Below are 23,333 nucleotides of genomic sequence, written 5' to 3' on the forward strand. Positions count from 1 at the left end.
AAAATGCTGATACTAGTGTAGTAGAGAAATTCACAAGTAATAATTTTTGATCCTCCATTTTAGAAGTTTGGGAAGTTGATGAACAGATCAAGAAACAACAGGAAACACTTTCGAGGAAAGTCACTTCAGTCTCCGAGAAAGCTCTGATTAAGGAAAAAGTCACTGAATATAAAAGAGTTGCAAAGATACTGCCTCAGAGTTCAGACATTGTTACTTCGAGACAAAACTTCTCTGGATATAACTCACTTGATAAGGGTTTGGAACATAATCTAGACTTACTTACTAATGAGAAAGGCTCTGTAAGAGAGAACAATTATGAATGTAATGAGTATGGGAAACCATTTCTCCACTGTTCCTCTTACGTTGTGATCCCCTTTAAGTGTAATCAGTGTGGAAAAGAATTCAGCCATAAATTTGACCTCATCAGACATGAGAGAATCCATGCTGGAGAGAAACCCTACGAATGTAAGCAGTGTGGAAAATCCTTCAGCAGGAAGGAGAATCTTACCACACATCAGAAAATTCACACTGGGGAAAAGCCATATAAGTGTAATGAATGTGGAAAAGCTTTCATTCAGATGTCAAACCTCATTAGACACCAGAGAATACATACTGGGGAAAAGCCTTACGCATGTAAGGATTGTTGGAAAGCCTTCAGTCAGAAATCAAATCTGATTGAACATAACCGAATTCACACTGGAGAAAAACCCTATGAATGTAAGGAATGTGGGAAATCTTTTAGCCAAAAGCAAAATCTGATTGAGCATGAGAAAATTCATACTGGGGAGAAACCTTACACATGTAACCAATGTGGTAGGGCTTTTTCTCGAATGTCATCTGTTACTCTGCATATGAGAAGTCACACGGGGGAGAAACCCTATAAGTGTAATAACTGTGGAAAAGCTTTTTCTCAGTGCTCAGTATTTATTATACATATGAGAAGCCATACAGGTGAGAAACCATATGTATGTACTGAGTGTGGGAAAGCTTTCTCTCAAAGTTCATCTCTTACTGTACATATGAGAAATCATACAGCTGAGAAACCCTACGAATGCCGTGAATGTGGAAAATCCTTCAGCCGGAAAGAAAATCTCATTACACATCAGAAAATTCATACTGGAGAGAAACCTCATGAATGCAATGAATGTGGAAAAGCTTTTATTCAGATGTCAAACCTCATTAGACACCAGAGGATTCATACTGGTGAGAAACCCTATGCATGTACAGTATGCGAGAAAGCCTTTAGTCAGAAATCAAATCTCACTGAACATGAGAAAATTCACACTGGAGAGAAACCCTATCATTGTAATCAATGTGGAAAAGCCTTCAGTCAGAGACAGAATCTCCTCGAGCATGAAAAAATCCATACTGGAGAGAAACCATTTAAATGTACTGACTGCGGTAAAGCCTTCTCTCGAATTTCATCCCTTACTCTTCACGTGAGAAGTCATACAGGGGAAAAACCTTATGAATGTAATAAGTGTGGAAAGGCTTTCTCTCAGTGTTCATTACTTATTGTACACATGAGGAGTCATACTGGTGAGAAACCCTTTGAGTGTAATGAATGTGGGAAAGCATTCTCTCAAAGAGCATCCCTTTCCATACATAAGAGAGGTCACACAGGTGAGAAACGCCAAGGGTACCAGATGAAGGAAGACCTGCTCATGAACTCAGCTCCACTAAAATCTGCTGTGTAAGCCTAAGAAAAGTGAACAAGATCTCGATGGGGGTGGGGGTAGAAGTTTTTTGACAAGTGTAAGACTTAAACAAACAATAGAAAAATACTATACACATAGATGGGAAAAAATGGTATCGTAAAGGTGTCAGTCCTGAACAGCTAGATTGACTACAGTTCCAAACAAAATAACAAGGATTATCTAAGATCTGTCCAAAATAATTTTTAAATTTATGTCACATAAAAGATTCATATTGCTGAGACAATTTTTATAAAAAGACAAGAGACCTTCACTATTTATTATATATAGTTATAACAATTGAAAAGATTTTGGCATTTGTGCATTAATAGGTAAATAAGCGAATTTTAAATAACACAGTGCCTAGAAACAGGCACAGTAACATACATGAGCTTTATTTATTTTAGAAATGACATTAAGAGTTATTAGTAAAAGGATAGTCTAGTTCAGAAAAATTATTGGAATATTTGATTCCCCTACTGTAGAAAGTAAAACTACATACAACCTTACAACATACAAAGAAACAGTATTCCAAAGGACCTGAGCATCATGTGGAAAAGCCAAACTCCAAGACCACGGAACATAAGACACTGTCTGTGGATTGGAGGAAAAGTAGCTTGCTTTAAACAAGACAGAAGAACACTGTAGTTTCACTCTTGGATCTAAGTTCTATAGGAATTAAAGGTACAACCATGTACAAATTAAAAACAGCCTAAATACTTGTGAGTAGGATAGTAGTAGTAGCTGAATACAATTTGATATATTCAATGATACAGCAGAATCCAGCAGATAGAAGGATGAACTAGGTCCATATTGTATAACATAGTTATTTAAAGCAATGTTGAATAAAAGAAGATACAGATAAAGTATGTTGTATCCTGATAATCATAAATTGTAATGAAATGATTTACAAAGAACAAAAAGTTAATATTGATGTATTTATGTATGTAAAGCATTTTTAAATGAACTGTTCATGATAGCATTTGGAAGAAAATGTGTATGTGGAGAACTTTAATGTCACTTGAAATTTTTATACTTAAGATCAGTTGCATATAAAATAAAATCTTAGTGAAATACAATGGTAATATGAACGACTTGTCATAATAGCTTTCTTTAAAAGACTTTCTTAGAATTAATAGGGACAGGAAAATTTGTCCCCATAGAAAGTAGTGTTATGATGCATTCATGTTCTCTATCTGATGCTAAAGTACTTCATCAAAAATTATCTCAGAAAATTCATAACTGAAGTCATCTTGTTTATAATATGAAATTAGCATGTTAACTTTGCCATTTTTATCACTTCTGAAATTGAGACTCATCTTTTAAATGATATTAGACTCAAAAGATTTAACTACTAAACAGAAATGTGTTTTTCTTAGTTTAGGGTATCACAATCTGTGGATGGTTCCTATCCTCTGAATTTGGCTAGCATTACTTGCAAACATTTGTTAGATTCATGGCTAACTAGGTGATATATGCTTAGACTCTGGAGAGAGAGTTTCCCGAGCAGTATGACTCTGCAATGTGGACCTTATAAGTTCTCATTCAACCAGCATGTTTTTGCATCATTGTCAGTTGTTATGTTTGGAAATGAACCTTTCTACTTAAGTTGGCTGTATGCAACTGTGTAAAACTGCTTCAGTTTCAACCTACAGATCATTTCATTCCTTTCACAGTAGTTGACTTATACAACCCAGCAAGTTCTAGTTGGAAGCAGTGGTGGTCCCATACCCTGGGCAGCGATAATAAGGGTGCTTTAACAATACTTAGGTAATCCTTATCTAAAGTGACTTTTTATTATGACTTTTCATCAATATTACTTGATATATGGAAAGACAGTCAATGTCTTATTTTAAAAGGAAGCAATGGAGTTGGTGTTGTGGTGCAATGGGTTAAGTTGCAATTTATGCCATCGGCATGCCATACAGGAGTGCTGGTTCGAGACCTGCCTACTCAGTTTCCCATCTAGTTTCCGGCTAATAATGTTCCTGGGAAGGCTGAGGAAGCGCTTGGTCCCCTGCTACTCGGTTAGGAGACTAGAAGAGTTCTGGGCTCCTGGCTTCCACCCGTGCACACCTGGCTGATGTGGCCATTTGGAGAACAGACCAGTGGAAGGAAGGTCTTTATTTTTCTGTCTCTATCCTTCTCTACCTTGCAACTGATTAAGCCTTTTAAAAAGAGGAAAAAAATGGAGGATTGGCAAAAAGGCTTATTGTGCTTGGCCATCTACTGCACGTATTTGAAGTTAATTTCAGAAAGTAAATCTTAAACCAAAGTTGTAAAGTATGAATATGACTATAAAATTTATTATTTGGTGTTTTTGAGTCTTTAAGTTATAACTAGCAGGTTTTATTTTAAAGCAATTATTTAAACTTAAATGTCAAAGTAAATATTGCTGTTTTAGTAACATGTTTAAAGGTTTTATATTAAATCCAGTTTTGGCAGTATATCCTTACAAGCCTTTTTATTAAAAGTAGTTTTCAAAGCTCAGGGTTAATCTATAGAGGAAACTTATATTCCTTTTGGGAAGATGATTTTATCCAAACATCATTTTTCTGATTTTCTTCCTTTATTTACTTGTCCCATACCTCATATGCCTTAAATCTGCTTCTCTTTTTTTGTGTGTGACTTGGTTTTTTTTTTTCAATATTTTATTTATTTTTATTGTAAAGTCAGATATACAGAGAGGAGGAGAGACAGAGAGGAAGATGTTTCTTCCGATGATTCACTCCCCAAGTGACAGTAATGGCCGGTGCTATGCTGATCTAAAGCCAGGAGCCAGGAGCTTCTTCTGGATCTCCCACATGGGTGCAGGGTCCCTAGGCTTTGGGCCGTCCTTGACTGCTTTCCCAGGCCACAAGCAGGGAGCTGGATGGGAAGTGGAGCTGCCGGGATTAGAACTGGCACCCATAAGGGGTCCTGGGGCCTTCAAGGGAAGGACTTTAGCTGCTAGACCATTGTGCCGGGCCAGTGACTGATTTTTTTGTTGTTGTTGGCAAGTCAGAGGAGAGACAGGAAGATATTCCATCTATTGATTGACTCCTCAAGTGGCCACAATGGCCGGAGTTGAGATGATCCAAAGCCAGGAGCCAGGAGCTTCTTCCAGGTTCCCAGATGGGTGTAGGATTCTAAGGCTTTGGGCCGTCCTTCACTGCTTTCCCAGGCCTCAGGCAGGGAGCTGGATGGGAATCGAAGCTGCCAGGATATGAACCTGTACCCATTTGGGATCCCATTGCATGCAGGGTGAGGACTTTAGCCACTAGGCTACTACTCTGGGCCCCTCTTCCCTTCCTTAACATAACTTTGGAGGGCCCGGCGCGGTGGCGCAAGTGGTTAAAAGGTCCTCGCCTTGCACCCCCGGGATCCCATATGGGCGCCGGTTCTAATCCCGGTAGCCCCGCTTCCCTTCCAGCTCCCTGCTTGTGGCCTGGGAAAGCAGTCGAGGACGGCCCAAAGCTTTGGGAACCTGCACCCGTGTGGGAGACCCGGAAGAGGCTCCTGGCTTCGGATCGGCATAGTATCGGCCCGTTGCGCTCACTTGGGGAGTGAATCATCGGACGGAAGATCTTCCTCTCTGTCTCTCCTCTCTGTATATCCGCCTTTCCAATGAAAAAATAATAAAAATAAATCTTTAAAAAAAAAAACATAACTTTGGAGACAGTGCTGTATTTTCAATTTAGATTCTCCAGTAAGATCCATAAGGCTCATGCTAGGTTCCTCTGTAATATTTACCTCTACCTCTATAATAGTGAATTTTTCAAGTATAATCAAGTCTGTGAGAGTAAACAGAAGTTGAGATCTAAGAAGGCTGTTTTAGCTATAGTATGTCAGCAGGTGGTCTGATTTCTGTAAATTCATTTTCTCACCCTAACAGAAACAAGATAGTACCTTAAAAATCAGAGCAAACCCCTGTTTGCCTGAACCCACATGAACCATCACCTGGAGAGTTGGCACTCTAGATGTCAGACTTTATGAGGACCAATTCCTGTAGAGTCCACAGAATAAAACATCAGTAGTGCCTCAGACTAGAGATGTGGCAGTAGAAATTGGTAGATGTGAAATATACTTCTGAGATAGTTCAGTGGAAACTGCTCATATGAAAAAACGAGGAAGGGAAAAGTCATGGTTGGCTGGCTGCTGGGCCATTCGCTGAACGCGCAGCAGGCTTGGGAGAAATGCTTCAGGGTGAAGGTGCGAGGCTGGCTTTGCTTCTGCGTTTCCTTGAAGCTGCCCTTCAGCCGAGAACTCTGCAAGTGATTATTCTTATTAAGAAAATGATCCTAGTAAGAATGGTCAGGGCTCGGAGGACACATGTCTGGGGAGAGAAGTCAGGTCCCTGGTCTGACCTCACTGCAGGCAGTCAAGGCTGATCTCGAGGGTGATCCAGGATTCCCTGTTGGAGATGCAGCCCAATACGGGAAGACAGCTAAGTCTAAATCGCCCGTCCCTGTGTCTCTCTTGACCTGGAGGAAAGGACTCTGGGGTTTTACTGTGTTGCTAGGTCCACGGCGAGCCTTTCTGCGGACATGCTGGGACTGTGTACAGTCCTGTGGTCTACCTGGAAATGCATGTAGATGACATTTCACGGGCTATACCCTGTTGCTCTGACTCGATGTTCATATCAAATTTTTTAAAGAGCTGAGTGAGTGATAGAGCTAGCCTGTATCTGTCAGTTTTGAATTTATATTGTTTCATCCAGTGTACAAAACTCTTTTTTTTCCTTACAAGTACTTTTTCTTTTATTTTGCTGTTTTGGGCTTGCAAGGGAAAAAATGTTCTTGCATGATTTTTGCTTCAGTATTAAAAGTCCTAAAGTCTGAAAAACAAAAGGCAGCCCTTGCGCTGCGAGCTGCCGAGGGCCTGGCCCTGCCAGCGGCGCTCAGCTGCATTCCTGCGCGGCCACTGCTCTGCATGAAGAAGGCTCCCTTATGTCGGGGCTCATTGTCTTCAATTGTTACACAATTTTGGCAAGTCTCTCCAGTGACTTGACAGCTGGGTTCTCATCTCTGCTTCTGTATTAAGGCTAGCGATGTCAATTCATGCGGGTGGGAAACCAGTCTGCACTCAGTCTAGAATGAGAGCTTATCAGTTTTAGCCTCCCCCGCCCAGGGGTCCTTAGGGAGTCACAGACCACACTTCCACACTTTAAGAACCGAAGTGTCCCGTAAAAGGGACTCGGAGGTATAGGCATGCCATTCATAATATGAAATCCCAGATGTATGACTTGGGGAAAAAACCCAGGAAATGCCAATTGTATGATTAGACAGAAACATTAATAGTGTAAAAAGCAAAATTGACTTAGAGGTTTAAAAAGAAACCAGTGCCGAATGATTTAGGTCACTTAAGTAGATTTGATTTAAATTACTTCAAATTCCTTTATTTTCATAGATAAGGCTAATGTTTCAAGCTATGAAAGAAACAAAATCACTGTCTTAAGGTAAAAACTAGTTTTTCTGTGCTATCATTACTGCAAGTAGTCAGGCCAGGACTGGCATAGAGCCTCCTTGTCTTCTAGCACCCCCAGTGCAGCTAATGTGAGCTGAGCTAGATAAATTTGAATGTGAGAGTCTAGGTTAATTGGTTGGTAGCTGGGCTGTTCAGCGTTCCAGCTGTGGTTACCAGAGGTTTGTTACCGCTTCCTCTAATACCCTTGGCATCACCCTCACCCAGACTCCATTGCTGTAATCCAGATGAACAAAAGTGACCTGCTGGACCTATCTGAAATGTACACGTGAAAAGTTCAAAATTGCATTTTCGCAGCAGAGATGAGACGCTTAGAGAAAGAGATGGTACAGAAGTCATCAGTATCGTAGGCTTGATATCACAAACCACACATGTATGTATCACAGCACAGCTGAACCACGTACCATTGGTGAGAGCCTGGCAGCTTTCTACGTCAGAAATCAAGAATGTAGACAAAGACTGCTGGGACAATTCTAAAGGACATGGGAGACAACTTGAAGGTTCTCTCATTGGCCAAAGATGATTTTTAAGAAGAAGGTTAATGACTATAGATTAATGTAAAATTAATGTGCATAAGTCTATATAATATGTAAAGATCCACATGGTCAAATGATGCAGGAAAAATAGAAAGATGATCTGTACTATTTTCACCTCTGGTGAGTGTATCAAGTCCTTGTTCTGAAAATGTGATTATTAGAAAGCGTTTACATATGTCCTGCCTTCTCTGCATGAACACTGTCTTATAGCACTCCATGTTAAAGGTTTCAAATAACCAAACTGTTTATAAATGAAAGTGCTGTACAAAATAATTCGTTATTAAATGTAAAAACAATGCTAAAATTAGAAAAACCTACATTTAATGATATGCTAAAATACTAAAATGAAAGACTGCTTATTTTGAAATGCCAAAGTGCAGCCTGACCCAAAATGAAACTTTTTTTGTTTGTTTGTTTTTAATTTTTTTTTATTGTTATTAACATTGTATTATGTGATACAGTTTTATAGGCACTGGGATTCCCTCCCACCCCTCCCACAACCCTCCCCCCATAGTGGATTCCTCCACCTTGCTGCATAGCCACAGTTCAAGTTCAGTTGAGATTCCTTCATTGCAAGCATATACCTAGCATAAAGTCCAGCATCTTATTGTCCAGATAAGTTCAGTGGCTTCTTGGGGAGACCTTTTCTGGTCTGAAGGTAGAGCTAACAGAGTAAAGTTCCGGTCAGTTAAAAGCCCCAACAAAACATCAGCATCAATATACAGTGTCATGGAATTAACTGACATAGTATTGAGTAAACAATATGTTAAAAATAATGCAAGTTCAATTCTTCAAAACACCTGGGTTGAGACAGTGTCAATGACAGGTTCAAAAAGTAACAAACAACCAAACAAAAATTACAGGTTAAATCAAGGCAAACATGTGGTATCTCACCTTTTGGGATTTGCTCATTTCCCTTAGCATCATAGTTTCCAGTTGGGCCCATTTAGCCACAAAGAACTGCATTTTGTTTTTTTAAATAGCTGAGTAGTATTCCATGGAGTAGATGAACCAAAGCTTTCTTATCCAATCTTCTGCTGATGGGCATTTCGGTTGCTTCCATGTTTTTGCAATTACTGATTGTGCTGCTATGAACATAGGGGTGCATGGTTTGTCATGAAACAGGTGTTTTGGATATATTCCTAGGAGTGCTATTGCTGGGTCATATGGTTTGCAGATTTTGAGTTGTTTGAGTGTTCTCCAGACTGATTTCCATAAAGGCTGTACCAACCTGCATTCCCACCAGCAGTGGAGTAGGGTTCCCTTTTCCCCACATCCTCGCCAACAAGCGTCGTTGGTGTTCTTGTTTATGTGGGCCAATTTTACTGGTATTAGGTGGTACCTCATCGATGTCTTAATTTGGATTTCCCTTATTGCCAGGGAACTGGAGCATTTTTTCATATGTTTGTTTGCCATTTGGGCTTGTTCCTTTGTGAAATGTTTGCCCATTTCCCGTGCCCATTTCTTGAGTAGTTTGTTTGTTTTGGTTTTTTGGTTGTCCAAAATGAAACTCTTAAAATTGAAAAAGAAGTATACCTAAAAGTAGTATGATTAAATTTATGTTTAAATTTTATACAATAGAGACAGAGCCAAAATTGTACACACAATTTCTCATTAACCAAAAGGGAAAAGAAGTTTAGAGATGCCAGTAAGGCACAGCCAGAGGAGCACTTAGCATAGCATTTCTGATGTCTCTGTGTCACATTGGAGTACCCGGCTTCAGTACCTACCTCTGACTCCTGACTAGCTTCCCACCAGTGTCGCCCTGGGAGGCAGTGGTCATGGTTCGAATCATTAGATTCCTGCCACCGACCTGGAAGCCTCAGGCTGTATTCCTACCTCGGGGATCAACCCCGCTCAGTAGGGGCAAGCAACTAGATGCCTAACGGTGTCCTGCCATACCTCACACCACTGCCCATTGTGAGCTAGAGCGCTGTGACGGTGGAAAGGGCTCTTGCTGCATGGAGCTTTTCCTCAGCATTTTTCTGCTGAAGTTTTGTCTCATTTTCTAAAAAAAAAAAAAAACTCTCCTAAAAGCAGGTGTTCTTTTCACCTTCTAGAAAGTCAACATGCAAAATGTCTGGAGCATCCTCCATCCGCTCCACCCAAAACCCCAAAACAAATTTTTTTCCGTGGAATTTGCTCTTAAGCAATCTACTTTTGCCACCTCTACATTTTGTGGCCCTGTCAAGGTTGTACTTTGTCTTCAGAATTACACTAGTAAAGCCATGTTTCATCTCCTGTTACAGTTCCTCAAGAAATGTTTCGGGATCTTGGTTCTACTATTAACATTTCCACTGAGAGCTCTGATCTGTCTCTAGCTGATCTGGGTCCAACAGTTTTTGAAGCAGCAAGTATGCTCCATGTTAATTTTCTGGACAGGATTGTGTAAGCTGAACAGACTGAGATGTTTCTGGTATTAGCTGTTCTATCTGCTGTTCATCATCAGTCCTCAATTATTGGAAGAGCAAGATAAAAATTTTGATTACAGTTTTATGCCAATAATTACCATGAGAGGCTTCCTCTTCAACCTTGTTTATACATTCTGAAAATGAACTATCCATTTGTAAACTTCAGATTTCTTTTGGGTATTGTCCTAAAGTTCTTAACTAAGTATCAGTCATTTTACCATTCTTCCAAGTTTCACAACCAATATGCTTTTTAATCTTCAATTTTTAAAAAATTTCATGTTGCTCTGATTAGAGCTCCATTCAAACTGTTGCTTTTATTCCTCTTAGCACCTCAAAGTCATCTACTTTGGTTATGTTAACATAAGTTGGTACAAGTTTCTTCTAGTGAAAAAAATTTTGAAATATATACTTTTTAAAATAGTATACATATTCCATAAACTTTTGAACACCCTTCATGGTTGTGTGTTCTTTAGACAGTGGGACAGGGAAATATGTTTGGCCACTTGAAGTGACTGTCAAAGACACCCCAGGCATATCTTTAGTCCAGCACCCAAGCTGAAGCAGCAGCACTTTATACAGAACACAGCACTCTGTGACAGAAGCAAACAGGTGTTTTAAAAAAAAAAACACGCAGCTGTTAAGTTTTTGTCCTGTATGAATACGTGCTGCTTTTGTATTTTACTGATAGGAACGAGTCAAATGAAGTGTGATCTTAATATGCAGAAGCACAATCTTCCCTAGAGTGGCCCTGAAGGGAAGGGTAAAAAGAGTGTTAGTGTCACAGTGCACACAACAAGCAATGGAATAACCCATGGGCCAGTGATGAGCATGTGCGTAACCCAAGGACTGAGTAGTGTGCACCTGAAGCAAAATTATAAAGCAAAGCCAAGGACAAAACTGGGAGGTCCTTTTCTACGTGTCTTCCCAGTACAATGTACAAACAATGTACAAACTCACGCCTTAAAAGTTGGATGTCTTCAAAAATTAGTTTTGAAAAACAAATCTATTTCCCAAACCATGATAGATATTTTTGGAAAAATGTCAAAAGTTTTGTGAAGAATTTCTGAAGTATACAGTATCTCAGTCTTTTTAAAGAGTAGCTGGAGGTCTCCATTCCCATACAAACTTTACCAAGGATTACTAGGAAAGGTGTGTGATGGTGTCACACTATAGGAAGGAGGAGTCCATGGCTTATTTAATCTTGCTGCATTCTTGTAGGATTTATTGTAGAAATTCTCAGTTTTTGCCTTAAATTCAGCCTGCATTTTTGTTACTTCTGTTTGTGTGAAAATATGATCATTATCATGTGAGAGTAATTTAGAGTTTTTAGAGATTGAGTCAAAATTATGAGTTTATTTGGGTACAGAAACTTCATACTTCATGAAAATGCGTTAGTGGCAAGCTGGGATTAAGTTTGTGTCTCAGTACTGACTGACACTCTTGAAAGTTTCTTCCCTGGTAAGTTGTGATTCTCATATCTGCCTGTCTGACTGTGGGTGTCACACACTGCCCTGTGACCTCGCTTTTCTGAGAGCTGTAAGATTCGTTGCTCTTTTAATTTGTTCAGCATTTTATTTGTTAGGACAGTGTGATGGCTTCCACGCTCTTAAGCTGGCTGGACTGGAAACTAGAATTCTTACTTTGGTCTAAAATGTAGTTGTGTTTCTGTGACTAGCCCAGAGGCTTCGTGGTGCTCTCTCCTCATTATTTCTTTCCTTTTCTACTCACATCTCTAAAACCTCCCAGTCACTTTATTATAAAAAATTATTTTGTTTGGGAGGCAGAGAGAGAGACCTTGCATCTGCTAGTTTACTTCCCAAATGCTGCAAGGCTGAGGCTGGGCCAGGCTGAAGCCAGGAGCTTCTTCCTGGTCTCCCCCATAGGCGCAGGGGCCCCAAGACCTTGATCGGCTTCTGCTGCTTTCTCGGGAACATTAGCAGGGAACTGGATCAGAAATAGAATAGCTGGGGCTCCAAGTGGCCCCCATTATGGGATACAAGCATTGCAGGCAGTAGTTTAATCCACAACACCAGCCCTTCTCTTTTCTTTCTCCGCGCCCCCCCAAACATTTATTTATTTATTTATTTACTTGAAAGAGTTACAGAGAGCAAGAATGAGAGTGCGATCCTCCGTCTGTTAGTTCTCTCCCCAAATGGCTGCAATGCCTTGAACTTGGCCCAGCCAAAGCCAGGGTCCTGAATTCTGTCTGGGTCTCCCTTGTGGGTAACAAGGCCCAAGAACTTGGGCCATTTTCACTGCTTTTCCAGACATAATAGGGAGGTGATCAGAAGTGAAGTAGCCAACACTCAAACTGTTGCTCATATGGGATGCTAGCATTACTGGTGATGGCTTAACCAGGCGTCCCATACTGCCAGTCCCCTTTTGTTTTTTAAGATGTACTTTGTTATTAAAAGCAAAAATAATTTTCATGAAGTATGCATTTTGCCTCCTAGAACAAAAAAAAATTTTTGTTTCCATTCCTTTGGCTCATTCCCAGATAGTATCTACATCACCATTTATACTTTTCTGCTTCTTATAGATTAGTTCTGCCTGTTCTAGAACTTCATAGTAACTGGAATTAGACAACCTCCTTGCTACCTGGCTTCATTTTCTGCTTGTCTTAGCCATGTTGTGTCCCTCAGTGGCTTAGGTCGTCTTAGTGTGCCGTGATTATTTCTTTACCCAGTCACCTGTTAATGAATAGTTGTGTGAATAGTTGTGTTGGTTGCATTTTGGAGGCTATTACAGATACAGCCATCATAATTGTGTTCAATTCTTGCACAGATATGTATTTTTCCATTTATCTTGGATCACTTAATTTATCCTATCCTAGGGTAGCTAAGACCAGTTAGGTAATAAGAGGTATGTCAATGAAAGCTCATGATTGTTAGTACAGTTAATGCAGCTTGTTTCGTTTTTCCTTAGCTTGGCAAACTATGGGAATGTCAGCTATGGGGGCAGTGTCAGCTGGCAACTTTGTGTACCAGTAAACAGACATGAATTTCAGCTGCTCCAGGCTTTAGGCAGAATGCCAGTGCAAAGCTGAGACAAACCCTCAGCAGCTGCTTCCAGGGCACACTTAATGACTAAAGTTTGAGCGTGCCTGCCCATATGACCAGCTGCTGTTTGTCTTTCAAATTCAGCGTCTGAGTGACAAATAAGTTATTTTATAAGATGATCCTGATGTAGTCTGTTAAGTGAACTTGACAGAGGACTATAATATTGTGCCTTGTTTCAAAACGGTTGTTTTCCATGAAATTTTACTTTCCTTTTGCATGCTGTACAATAACTTGCTAAGCTTTACTGTTCAGAGTGCAGCGATGTCTGCTGTGCCTGAGTGTTCCTTACAGGAACAGGTTCTGGAAGCAGAGAAGTGTTTCCTGCAGCGTGAGGCACCTGAGCCTCTGTAAATGTTTTGTAGTAGCATCACCATACACCCATCTACCTGCTACTCTCACCTCTGTGCACAGGTCCCATGCTCTTTCCTCCTCTGCCACTTCTAACCCTTACCCCACAGTTTCTTCTTGGAAGTGACTGCTGTTCATGAAGTTGTTCTTTCCAGGGAATCTGACTTGCAGTAAACTCCAAATCAACAGTCTGATTTTTTCCTATGTCTTAAGCTAAAAATATATTCTTTGTTTCTCTAAAGTCTCCACTCTGGGATTCAGATTCTTGTTTTTACTTTAAGAAGATAATTTTCTGGTGGTGCGGGCTTGTGTCAGACGCTGGTGTTTAAAAGATGCAACCGATGGCCCCAGATCCCCTTTGTTGATTTTTTTAATCACAGATGTGGGAAGCATTCTGTATTTCATTGCCTAGTCTGTCTTCACTAAGGGTAGCCACCGAAATGAGATATAAGCAATATTTTGGGATGAGGGGCGTTTGGAAGAATTTTCTTCCTTAATAAAAGGACCATAATCAAGTAGCCGTAGTCCTTCCCTTTAATTTCTGCAATAGCAGCCAACAGCAGTAAGTCCCTAACACAGCCCTGCTCCTGTGAGGACCACCTGACTACCAGCTCAAATGTCAGTTTTCCTGGAACTCCTCCATCATGGATGGGACAGCGATTCCTCCTCCTGAACACAGTCAGCCTTCTGTATATACAAGTTCCACATCCACAGATCAAAAATGTTTTTTAGGTGATACTACACTGAACATGTACACACTTTTTTTTCTTGTCGTTAATTACCTAAACAACACCCTTTAAACAAAATTTGCATATTTTCATTTCATTACATATTTAGGTACTGTAGAGAGTATTTAAAGTATGGGAGGAGGAAACAGCAGCCTAGCATTTCCTATAATGGCAGATGGAAAAATGGCAGTGATAAACAGAAGTTGTTTCAGGATTCAATGAATGGGTTATCCTAACAAGAACCCAGAGCATCTGAGGTTGTCAGCAAAGATGATGGAAGCATGGAATGTTCTGTTGAGAAAGGAGTGCATAAATATCAAGCATAACCTACCATCTAATTACAGACAAGAACTGTGGTAGCATTGTGCATTTTATCCTTTCTTGATTTGTATGTGTGCTTATTTTTATACCCAGCAATGTTTTCAAATACAGACTTTTAGAGGTTAACTTTCCAATGTATTCATTAAGTATCAAAATACGCAGTGAAAATGTGATTGAAGTTGCCAAGCAATTAATATAATGAGTGGTTATCCAGTTATTAACTAGTGTGGCCACTGTTGGGATTGTGCTGCTTTTCATCTGGATAGTTTCCTTGCTAGGTAGAAATATAGAGTTGTGTTGTTACTCCGGATAAGTTTAAATTTATGCCAAAGGGCATGGAAACTGAATTGCCAAAGGGTTAGGGATAGTTTGCCAGTTACCGATTTACTGCCTCTCAGCTTCCGACCCTTAAAACTTCCTCTGAAGATGGACTGCATCTTAATCATGTCCTTTACAGTGAGTGTTAGCATTAAGCCTTGTCAGCAAACATTTCTGCAGAGGTGTTGAAGGCTCTGGATGCTGATATAGTTACTCTCATCCTATTGCTCAGTGGGAAGGTATGCATGAGAACAGTCAGTGATGCCTGGCAACAGCTGTGCTCCAGAGCATGCAGAGCTGGCCAGGGCCCAGCCACCCTCTGCTGAGCAGTCCTTCGGGATGGGGTCTCCAGCTCCTCTGCAGACTGCCCATCAATCCTGGCTTGTGTGTCCTGCCACCCCGTTATTGGGAAATCACGTACCCCAGGTCTCATGCTTGCAGTGCCAACCACACTCTGATTAACCATACGCTGTAACCCAGGAAACTTCTCCACTGTCCTGAGGGCTTAAGCCATGTTTTCTCTAGCAGTGTCTGAAACGGGACCTCCTGCCAAGTTTGTCTTTCCTTGGGCACTCTGCCTTAGCTCTAAGGAGCTCTTGAGAACTCTCTAAGTCATACTCCTTTATATTAAACCTCCAGTGACATCACTGTGGTGTTGCCCCCTTCCCCGCGCATGCTGCAGCTTCCCTACCCAGCCTTGTCCTTTTTCCTGGCTTGCTCCCTGACCCTTCCCCGCAGCCCTTCCTGCCACCACAGCAGGAGATCTCCCTCTTTGCTCTCTTCTCCACCCTCACTCCAGTTCCTGTCTTTCTGGAATAAACAACAAACAAACAAACAAACAAAAAACACATTATTTTGGTGTTTCTGCTTTCTAACTGAAACCAAACCAATGCCAGTTGAACAGAAGAGTTGGCTACTGGTACAACATACCTTTCAGCTATTCTTGACAGACAGAAGCCCACCACTCTTCACTAAGACTTTTACACTAAGCTCTCCATGACACCCGATCCCTCCTCATAAGGCAGGAAGATTTGCCATCAACCAAAAGCATTCATGAGCTATTTCATCTCAGTGCCCCTGCCTTCTTGGCAGATTATAATCTCTACAATACAGACTCCTGTCTTTGTCTCCAAAATGTTTCCATGTACTCTGCATGATGGAGAATCTCAGCAACTTGCAAATTAATTTCTTTACAATGATACTGCATTTCCCTGAGGGTTAAATTCAGTAGGAACAAAACCAAAATTGTTTCTTATTTTAAAAAGCTGTGTCTTGCAACATTCCATTTAACATGGATCAATTATCCAACATTAAGGACAACTACAGGGGCTGGCTCTGTGGCTCACCAGGTTTCTGTGTTTATTTTTAAAATTACAAAAACAGTATTACACAGAAAATAGCGGTTTGCACAGTAAAGACAACGTAGTACATTTTTCTACTAAAAGTATTTCTCCACTCTATTTCTGTCTTTAAATCTACTACTTCTTAATATTACAATAGCGCTCACTACGGCCCGCATCCCCGGCCCTCGAGGCGGGACTGCGTTTCCCCAACCCCGCCAGGCTGGTCGCCCTGCCCGCCATCCCACCTGAGCCGACCGCGCCGCGTGGTCTCCATGTTCACACCCCTGCACCCCCATCCCGGAGGACCAGCGCCTCTAGGGATCGGTCCTGGACCTCCCAGATGAGAGGACGCCTTTCCCTGGCGTGATCATGATCGAGGAAACTTAACTCCCCTTGCGGCTAGAACTCCAGTTACACCTTTCTTTAAACTAAGGCGAGGACTTGAAAGAGTCCGGGCATCCAAGAAGTCCAAGAAGCCGCTTTGCTACTGCCCCCGCCTCATTTACCAGCAGCCGACACTGTCCCACGACTTTTTCTTACCTCTGGGCTGTGTCCGGTCGATTTGTCCAGGTCCTATGCGGTGCTTCCATGCAGCTGCAAGGTCCGGATGGCGCTTTGCCCAGCTTTGGACAGGAAGGACGGGGCGTAGCCAGTGCGCCTGCTCGGACGCTTCGGACATTTCCCGAAGGGCGCCGCGGCCTGCGCCACTTCCGGTGTCGTTGGCCGACGCTGATTGGATTTGTGGGAGACCAAACGAAAAGGCTCGGGGTCTCCTGAACACCTTAGCTTGCTGACGTGAGACGGACTCCGTCCACTCCGAGAACCGGGGTGCTTGAGGAGTGAAGCGGAGGAACCCCGGAGCGTGCTTGGGGCGGGAGGGGAGTGTGTCGTCTTCATCGTGAGCAGCTGCTGGCGATGTCCGGATTTCCAAAATGAAGGACATTGCCACGTGACGTGAGTGAAGGTGCAGGGCTGAACACGTGTAAAGAAGGCGCTCCCAGCCCTTGAAGGGAAGAGGGCACGCGGCGCCATTGCGGAGGGCTGTTGGCATGGGAGTGCTGTGAGCTGGAAGCCCAGAGTGCTGCGGGTGTTTTGCCGTGCCTAGACCGTGATCCATGGCATTTGTGTCCTGCTGCCTGAGAGGGAATCTGTGCCACACAGACGCAACAAGCTGTCCCAACTTCTTCCTGGGGCCGGATCGTTTTGGTTCTGCCTTTGGGAAGGGTCGGAGAGGTGGGCCCCCTTTGTGTGCTCTTGAGCTGCACTGGGAGAGGTTGGCCCACGCACGGTTCCTGGCGTGTGTCTGAAATCCCTGACTGCGTGCAAGCCCGTGTGGCCCGGTACTTGCAAAGGTAGCAGGCAGTGACAGTCCGTGCCGCTCAGTCCGCAGAGTCAGTTTGGGATTAGGGAGAGGGGCTGTAGACATTCCTGTCCTGCGTCACTTGCAGCCAGGGACCCAGGCCCTGGTTCCAGCCCTGGACAGGCGTGTGTCGTGGAGCTGCAAGTGTGGACTGCGTCAGATGGCGGGCTTGTGCTGCTCCCGGGGAGGAAGGCTGCGCCGAGGAGCGCCCGGCCGCCCTGTGGGCTGTGCGCCCCCAGCCGCTTTCCTTAGGAGTAGGGAGGGCCGTGAGAGTTTGGGCTTTGACTGCCTTGGTGAGGGACAGGGATTTTTCCCCGACGTCTTCCTCAGGGTTTGCATGAAGAACTGTTGTCTTAGTTTCTTAAGCCCCCTTTCCTCCTTTTTCTTTCAGTGCCCAGAAGAAGCGGGAACGGCTGTCCACCTGAAGTCACAGTGGGGGTAAGTTATGCTTGCCACTTTGTTTCTTGGTTGTCAAGATTAATTAAGACCTGTTAATTCCTTCCATCTAAAAACTTAAAATAATGGTTTAAAGAAAGGGGAGGAGAAGAGGAAACGGTGCTTGTATAAAGTTTTCCTAAGCCAGTCCCGAGGCAGTCTGCTCGACGTTCATGGACTCACCTGATCTAGAATTTACATTTCTCTGAGTTTTGTTCATTTTCAGAACAGTAAACATGCTTTTCTAAGACAATAGGGAAACTGAAGAACAGACTGAAATATTTACTTCAGTCTTACGCACTTCTGCTGTGTCTTCCCCAGGGTCTGATGCAGTAGCATTTTTATTTATAAATTCTTACAAATTCCTGATAACATGGAATCTGCTGTCTGTCCATCTCAGCTCTAAAGAAGTTTTCCCAAGGTAGAATGACCTAATAATCAGAGTAATAAAAGATTCTTGCAAAAATTTGAAAACTTTAGAAAGTTATATGAGTCACCCATGGTCCCATTCAGTTTGTTAATATTTTCAGCTTCTGCTGTGCTGTACATATATATGAATATGTGATATTTTTTTCAGAGTAGGGTCACACTTCCAGTGGAGGCAACTAATTGAACACTTCTTCTAGCTGCTTCTAGTTCAAAGACTTTTCCACTGTGCTCTTGTGTCATCTAAACCACCACCGTAGGAGGTGTGATTATAATTCATTAGTTCTGTCATGTACTTTGTGTTCGCATTTCAAACTCTTTATAATTCCTGGACCTCGGTTTCATTGGTGACCTTTTTCCTTATGTGTAAAGTTAGGATGTGTCATATCAGCTCATCTTAATAAGATATGAAGTTGACATTTGAGGATACAGATTCTGTCATTTGCCCCAAAATTACAGTTAATAAATGATAAAAATCAGAATTTCTAAATTACCTATTGATTTTCCTGACCCACTTGTAAGCGATTGCTTTTGGTTTATTTTAAACAATAGTTTTTGTATTAAACATTTTCCCTTTGTCTTAAATTATTTAACGAATGTTTTTCCATACTTAACTCTGAGTCTATAAACACATGCAAAATAGATTTTCAAAAACATATTCAGGTAATTCTCTACTTACCTGTTCTTCCCTTCCTTATATGTCATACCAGAAGATTCTCTACCACACAAGCACAGAAGTCACACAATCTTCTACAGTACTTTATCTAATCTGGACCATAACGTATCTGCTATCATATATGACCAGAAAGTACTGACTGTAAAATTCTTAATGCTGAGTACTTATTGAAACCTTTTTCTGTAACTTTGAAGTACCAATTTTGAAGCTTGCATGTTGTCTTTAGAATATAAAACTTGGAGTTTCCTTGATGTGTCTGGCCATGGCACTTGGCTAGCAGGGCAACTGTCAAAGACTCCTTTTCTCTAATGAATTAAGAAACATTATTTCTTTTCCTCTTTTCAACTGTTTCTTTCCCTTTGACTTCTCTTTATAATTCTGCGAGGCCTGGTTGGGCTTGTCCAGGTTAATGGAAGGCTCTCTACTGTAATGAAAGCTGTAGATGCTGTTTACTGCCTCTGCTTCCTCATAATTCCTCTGAATAATATGGTGTACAAAGTTGGGAAATATGGAAATTCACCAATCTGCAGGTTATGCTGGCAGGATGGGGATCAGCCAAATCTTTTTAAATGATGTTTACATAGTTGAGAAGGATGAATGATGAGGGTGGGAAGGGTCAAGGGATGAGAGGGCCATGGATGAGATTTTTTTAACCATTTATTGATTTATTGGAAAGTCAGATATACAGAGAGGAGAGACAGAGAGGAAGATCTTCCGTCCGATGTTTCACTCCCCAAGTGAGCGCAATGGCTGATGCTATGCCGATCCGAAGCCAGGATCCAGGAACTTCTTTGGGTCTCCCACACGGGTGCAGGGTCCCAAAGCTTTGGGCCTTCCTCGACTGCTTTCCCAGGCCACAGCAGGGAGCTGGAGGGGAAGTAGAGCTGCCGGGATTAGAACCGGCGCCCATATGGGATCCTGCTGTGTTCAAGGCGAGGACTTTAGCCACTAGGCCACTGTGCCGGGCCCGTGCCCCCGCGTATCTTAAAAAAAAAAAAAAAGAGGAGTTAACTTCTAAACAGAAGCACTGGCACTGGTCTAGTTAGTACAAATTGGACATCAAAGACCCAGAATGCCCTCCAGCTATTAGCTGCTTTTCTCCCAGTACTGTTAACAATGTGCTCGGTACAAGGCAACCTAGACATTTACCTACAGCTGGGGTTCACTCCTGATTTTTTTTTTATCATGAATGAATATTACATTTTGAAATGCTTTTTCTCTATCTTTAGGTGATTATAAATGTTTTGTTTTTGTTAATGTACATAATGACTTTAACTGATCTCTAATATCAAATGTAGCTTTCTTTTACATATTACCAGATCAATTATTAATTTTAATGTTACTCTTGTGGAGTGTATAAGATTGGCCCAGAATTTAACTTCTTCATAACATCTTAGTGTAAATTGCAGCTACCATATGTGGATTCCCTGAGACTGGGAATGCTGTGAAGCTAGCATTGTACTGAGTGCGTTGAAGCAGCGCCTAGAGCCCTGGTGACGCGGATGGAGTTCCAGGTTCACGGCCTCGAGCCTGACCATCCCCGGTTATTGTGGCCATTTGCAGGACAAACATGCATGGAAGATCTCTTTGTCACTTCTTCTCTCCCTCCCTCCCTCCCTGTCACTTTGCTTTCCAGATAAATATTTTTAAAAATAATTGGAATGTTCTACTTCCAGTTTTTCCAGTTCTCGAGGTCTTAGGTCTTTGCACAGCTGATTAGCCTCTCATCCTGGCTGCAGACTCGGCCTGCCTTTGCCTCTGCTTCTCAAGGGCAGGAATGGGGAATCATGGACTCTGGGCTCGGCGCATATTCCCTGGGCAGTACAAGCCTCAGTGACTCTGTATGCCTCTTTCAGTTCCCATTTGACTTAGTTCAACCTTTGAAAATTATTTTGATCTTGTTAATTTCACATTCAGCCCATTAATTTATTTTCATTAAAAAATATGTTTAAGGCCTAATGCGGTAGCCTGGGGGCTAAAGTTCTCACCTTGCATGCACCAGGATCCCAGTGGCTCTGCATGGAATGAGGCTTCAGTGGCTGTGGTGAGGACCCCTATTTTGGGAATGAAACCAAAGGATGGGCTTATGAGGTTAGCCCTCTTAGTTGTAGAACCCTTCATCCAGAGCTGGGCCTGTCTGCTGGTTGTGCTCCTGGGCCTCAAAGCTGTTCATCTTTGAGTTACCCCATTCGTGGGAGTAAACAAAGCATGTGCCCAGGGCGGGTCTCAGCAGCCTGAGGACTGGGACCAGCTGTGACAGTGTAGAGGCTGTTCCTTCTGAATTCATAATGGGAAAGAAATCGTGTGTGTGTGTGTGTGTGTGTGTGTGTGTGTGTCTCTCTCTCTCTCTCTCTCTCTCTCTCCAGTAGCAGCAAGGGCGGCAGAGGAAGGGAGGAGGACTCTCAGCCGGTGGCTCGCGCTTACTCTCTCTCGCCTTTCTCAGACTCCCTGTTTTTCCATTAAAAAAAAAAAAAACAAGGATATAATTTCAACAATCCTAAAAAGCCTCATATGAGTAAATATTTCTCTCAGCTGTCACTGAATGTATATTTAAGAAGGTTTTGAGTGTATTTCTTTGTCCGGAAGCGACCTGCTTCCCACACCCCCGCTGGAACTGGTCCCCAGTTTGTTCATTCCCCCAGCGGCGTTACAAAAAGCTGCTGCCCGCTGCATCTCTCTCCATCCGGCACGTGTCTCGGTGTTCATCTGCAAAACACATTTCTTAGTTGTTCACTCTTCCATCTAGACCATCGAAGGCAGGGCACCAAGGACTTGAGCCATCCTCTGCTGCTTTCCCAAGGCGTATGCAAGGAGCTGGATCAGAGGTGGAGCAGCTGGGTCTCGAACCAGTGCCCACATGGGATGCCAGCATGCAGGCGAGGATTAGCGTATTAAGCCCACATCAGCCCCAAAGCCTAGGTTTTTAATAAAACACTGTTACATAAATTATATGCAAAGGTTTTACTAAATCGTTGTTATATAATTTATATGCAACTCCTGTTCAGAGATTTTAGAATTTTTTTTTCCAAATGGGAGCATGGAAAGAGGCATTGAGAAGTGTTTACTATACAGTGTGCTGTATCCTTCATGTACAGTTTCTGTGTGGACTGTTTATTTCCAGAACTGGCTGGGTAATGTGAGTTCTGCGGGGTTAAATCTCCCGCAATGGCTGTGGTCAACAATCTTGTGGGCACTTGACTTTCATTTTTCTTTTGCACTGTCACATTCATGTTGAGTCAGCACAGCTTGTTTTCCCAGTGGAGGAACCCTACCGGATTGCTTTCTGTGTTGTTTTTTTTTTTAAAGATTTATTGGAAAGTTTTTTTTTTTAAAGATTTATTGGAAAGTCAGATATACAGAGAGGAGGAGAGACAGAGAGGAAGATCTTCCATCCGATGATTCACTCCCCAAGTGACCACAGCAACCACAGCTGAGCCGATCCAAAGCCAGGATCTCCTTCCAGGTATCCCACACGGCTGCAGGGTTCCAAGGCTTTGGGCCGTCCTCCACTGCTTTCCCAGGCCACAAGCAGGGAGCTGGATGGGAAGCAGGGCAGCTGGGATTAGAACCGGTGCCCATATGGGATCCCGGGCGTGCAAGGCGAGGACTTTAGCCGCTAGGCCACTGTGCCGGGTCCTCTCTGGTTTGTTTTGTACTTCTTGTTTTATATATCTTAATATGTTTGTCTATGGATAAATACAAGTTAATGTACTTATTTGTAGTTTCAGGGCTTGAAATTCAAAGATGTGGCCATTTACTTCTCTGAAAAAGAGTGGGAATGCTTGTATTCTGCTCAGAGGGATTTGTACCGCGATGTGATGTTGGAGAATTACAGCAACCTGATTTTAGTGGGTAAGTTTATCCCTGCCCCACCCCCAATACAGAATCGGCATTTTGGAATTTATTTTCTTTTTTGTTTCAAGTTTTTGATAAATGCTTTCCAAGTCTCCAGTCAGGGCTGGGGGAAGTTCAGCCCGTGCTCCATTCTAAGATCCCCCAGGTCCTTTGGTCCGGCCTTACCGAGGCCAGCAGGCCGACTTGGCATGTATAAATGTGTAGCAGGCTGATTTTTAAGCTGATGATTTTGTATGGCCTGTGAGTGATATTACACACATCCAAGTGGACCCTGGCAAGATAAAAGCATCTCCACCCCTAACTGAACTAATGGTTCTTGCTCACCAAAAACAAGTCTGTCCCTGAGGAACTGAGTGTTGA

The 23,333-nt window shown here is 42.4% G+C and overlaps 2 protein-coding genes across 2 annotated transcripts in view; one reads left to right on the plus strand and one right to left on the minus strand.

The window, feature by feature from the left end:
- The window catches only part of LOC121153689 (zinc finger protein 566-like), a 221,779-nt gene that overhangs the window by 103,150 nt on the left and 95,296 nt on the right, over positions 1-23,333 (minus strand). The gene's annotated exons all lie outside the window — the stretch shown is intronic.
- LOC121153686 (zinc finger protein 850-like) overlaps positions 1-23,333 on the plus strand; it is a 277,443-nt gene that overhangs the window by 22,432 nt on the left and 231,678 nt on the right. Inside the window, exons 5-6 of the mRNA XM_040976382.1 lie at positions 17,973-18,019; positions 22,847-22,970. Of these exons, the coding sequence (XP_040832316.1) occupies positions 17,973-18,019; positions 22,847-22,970 (171 nt within the window). The remainder of the gene's footprint in view (positions 1-17,972; positions 18,020-22,846; positions 22,971-23,333) is intronic.

The sequence above is a fragment of the Ochotona curzoniae genome, unplaced genomic scaffold (assembly GCF_017591425.1).
Source record: "Ochotona curzoniae isolate NIBS_2020 unplaced genomic scaffold, NIBS_Ocur_1.0 contig_2699, whole genome shotgun sequence".
NCBI lineage: Eukaryota > Metazoa > Chordata > Mammalia > Lagomorpha > Ochotonidae > Ochotona > Ochotona curzoniae.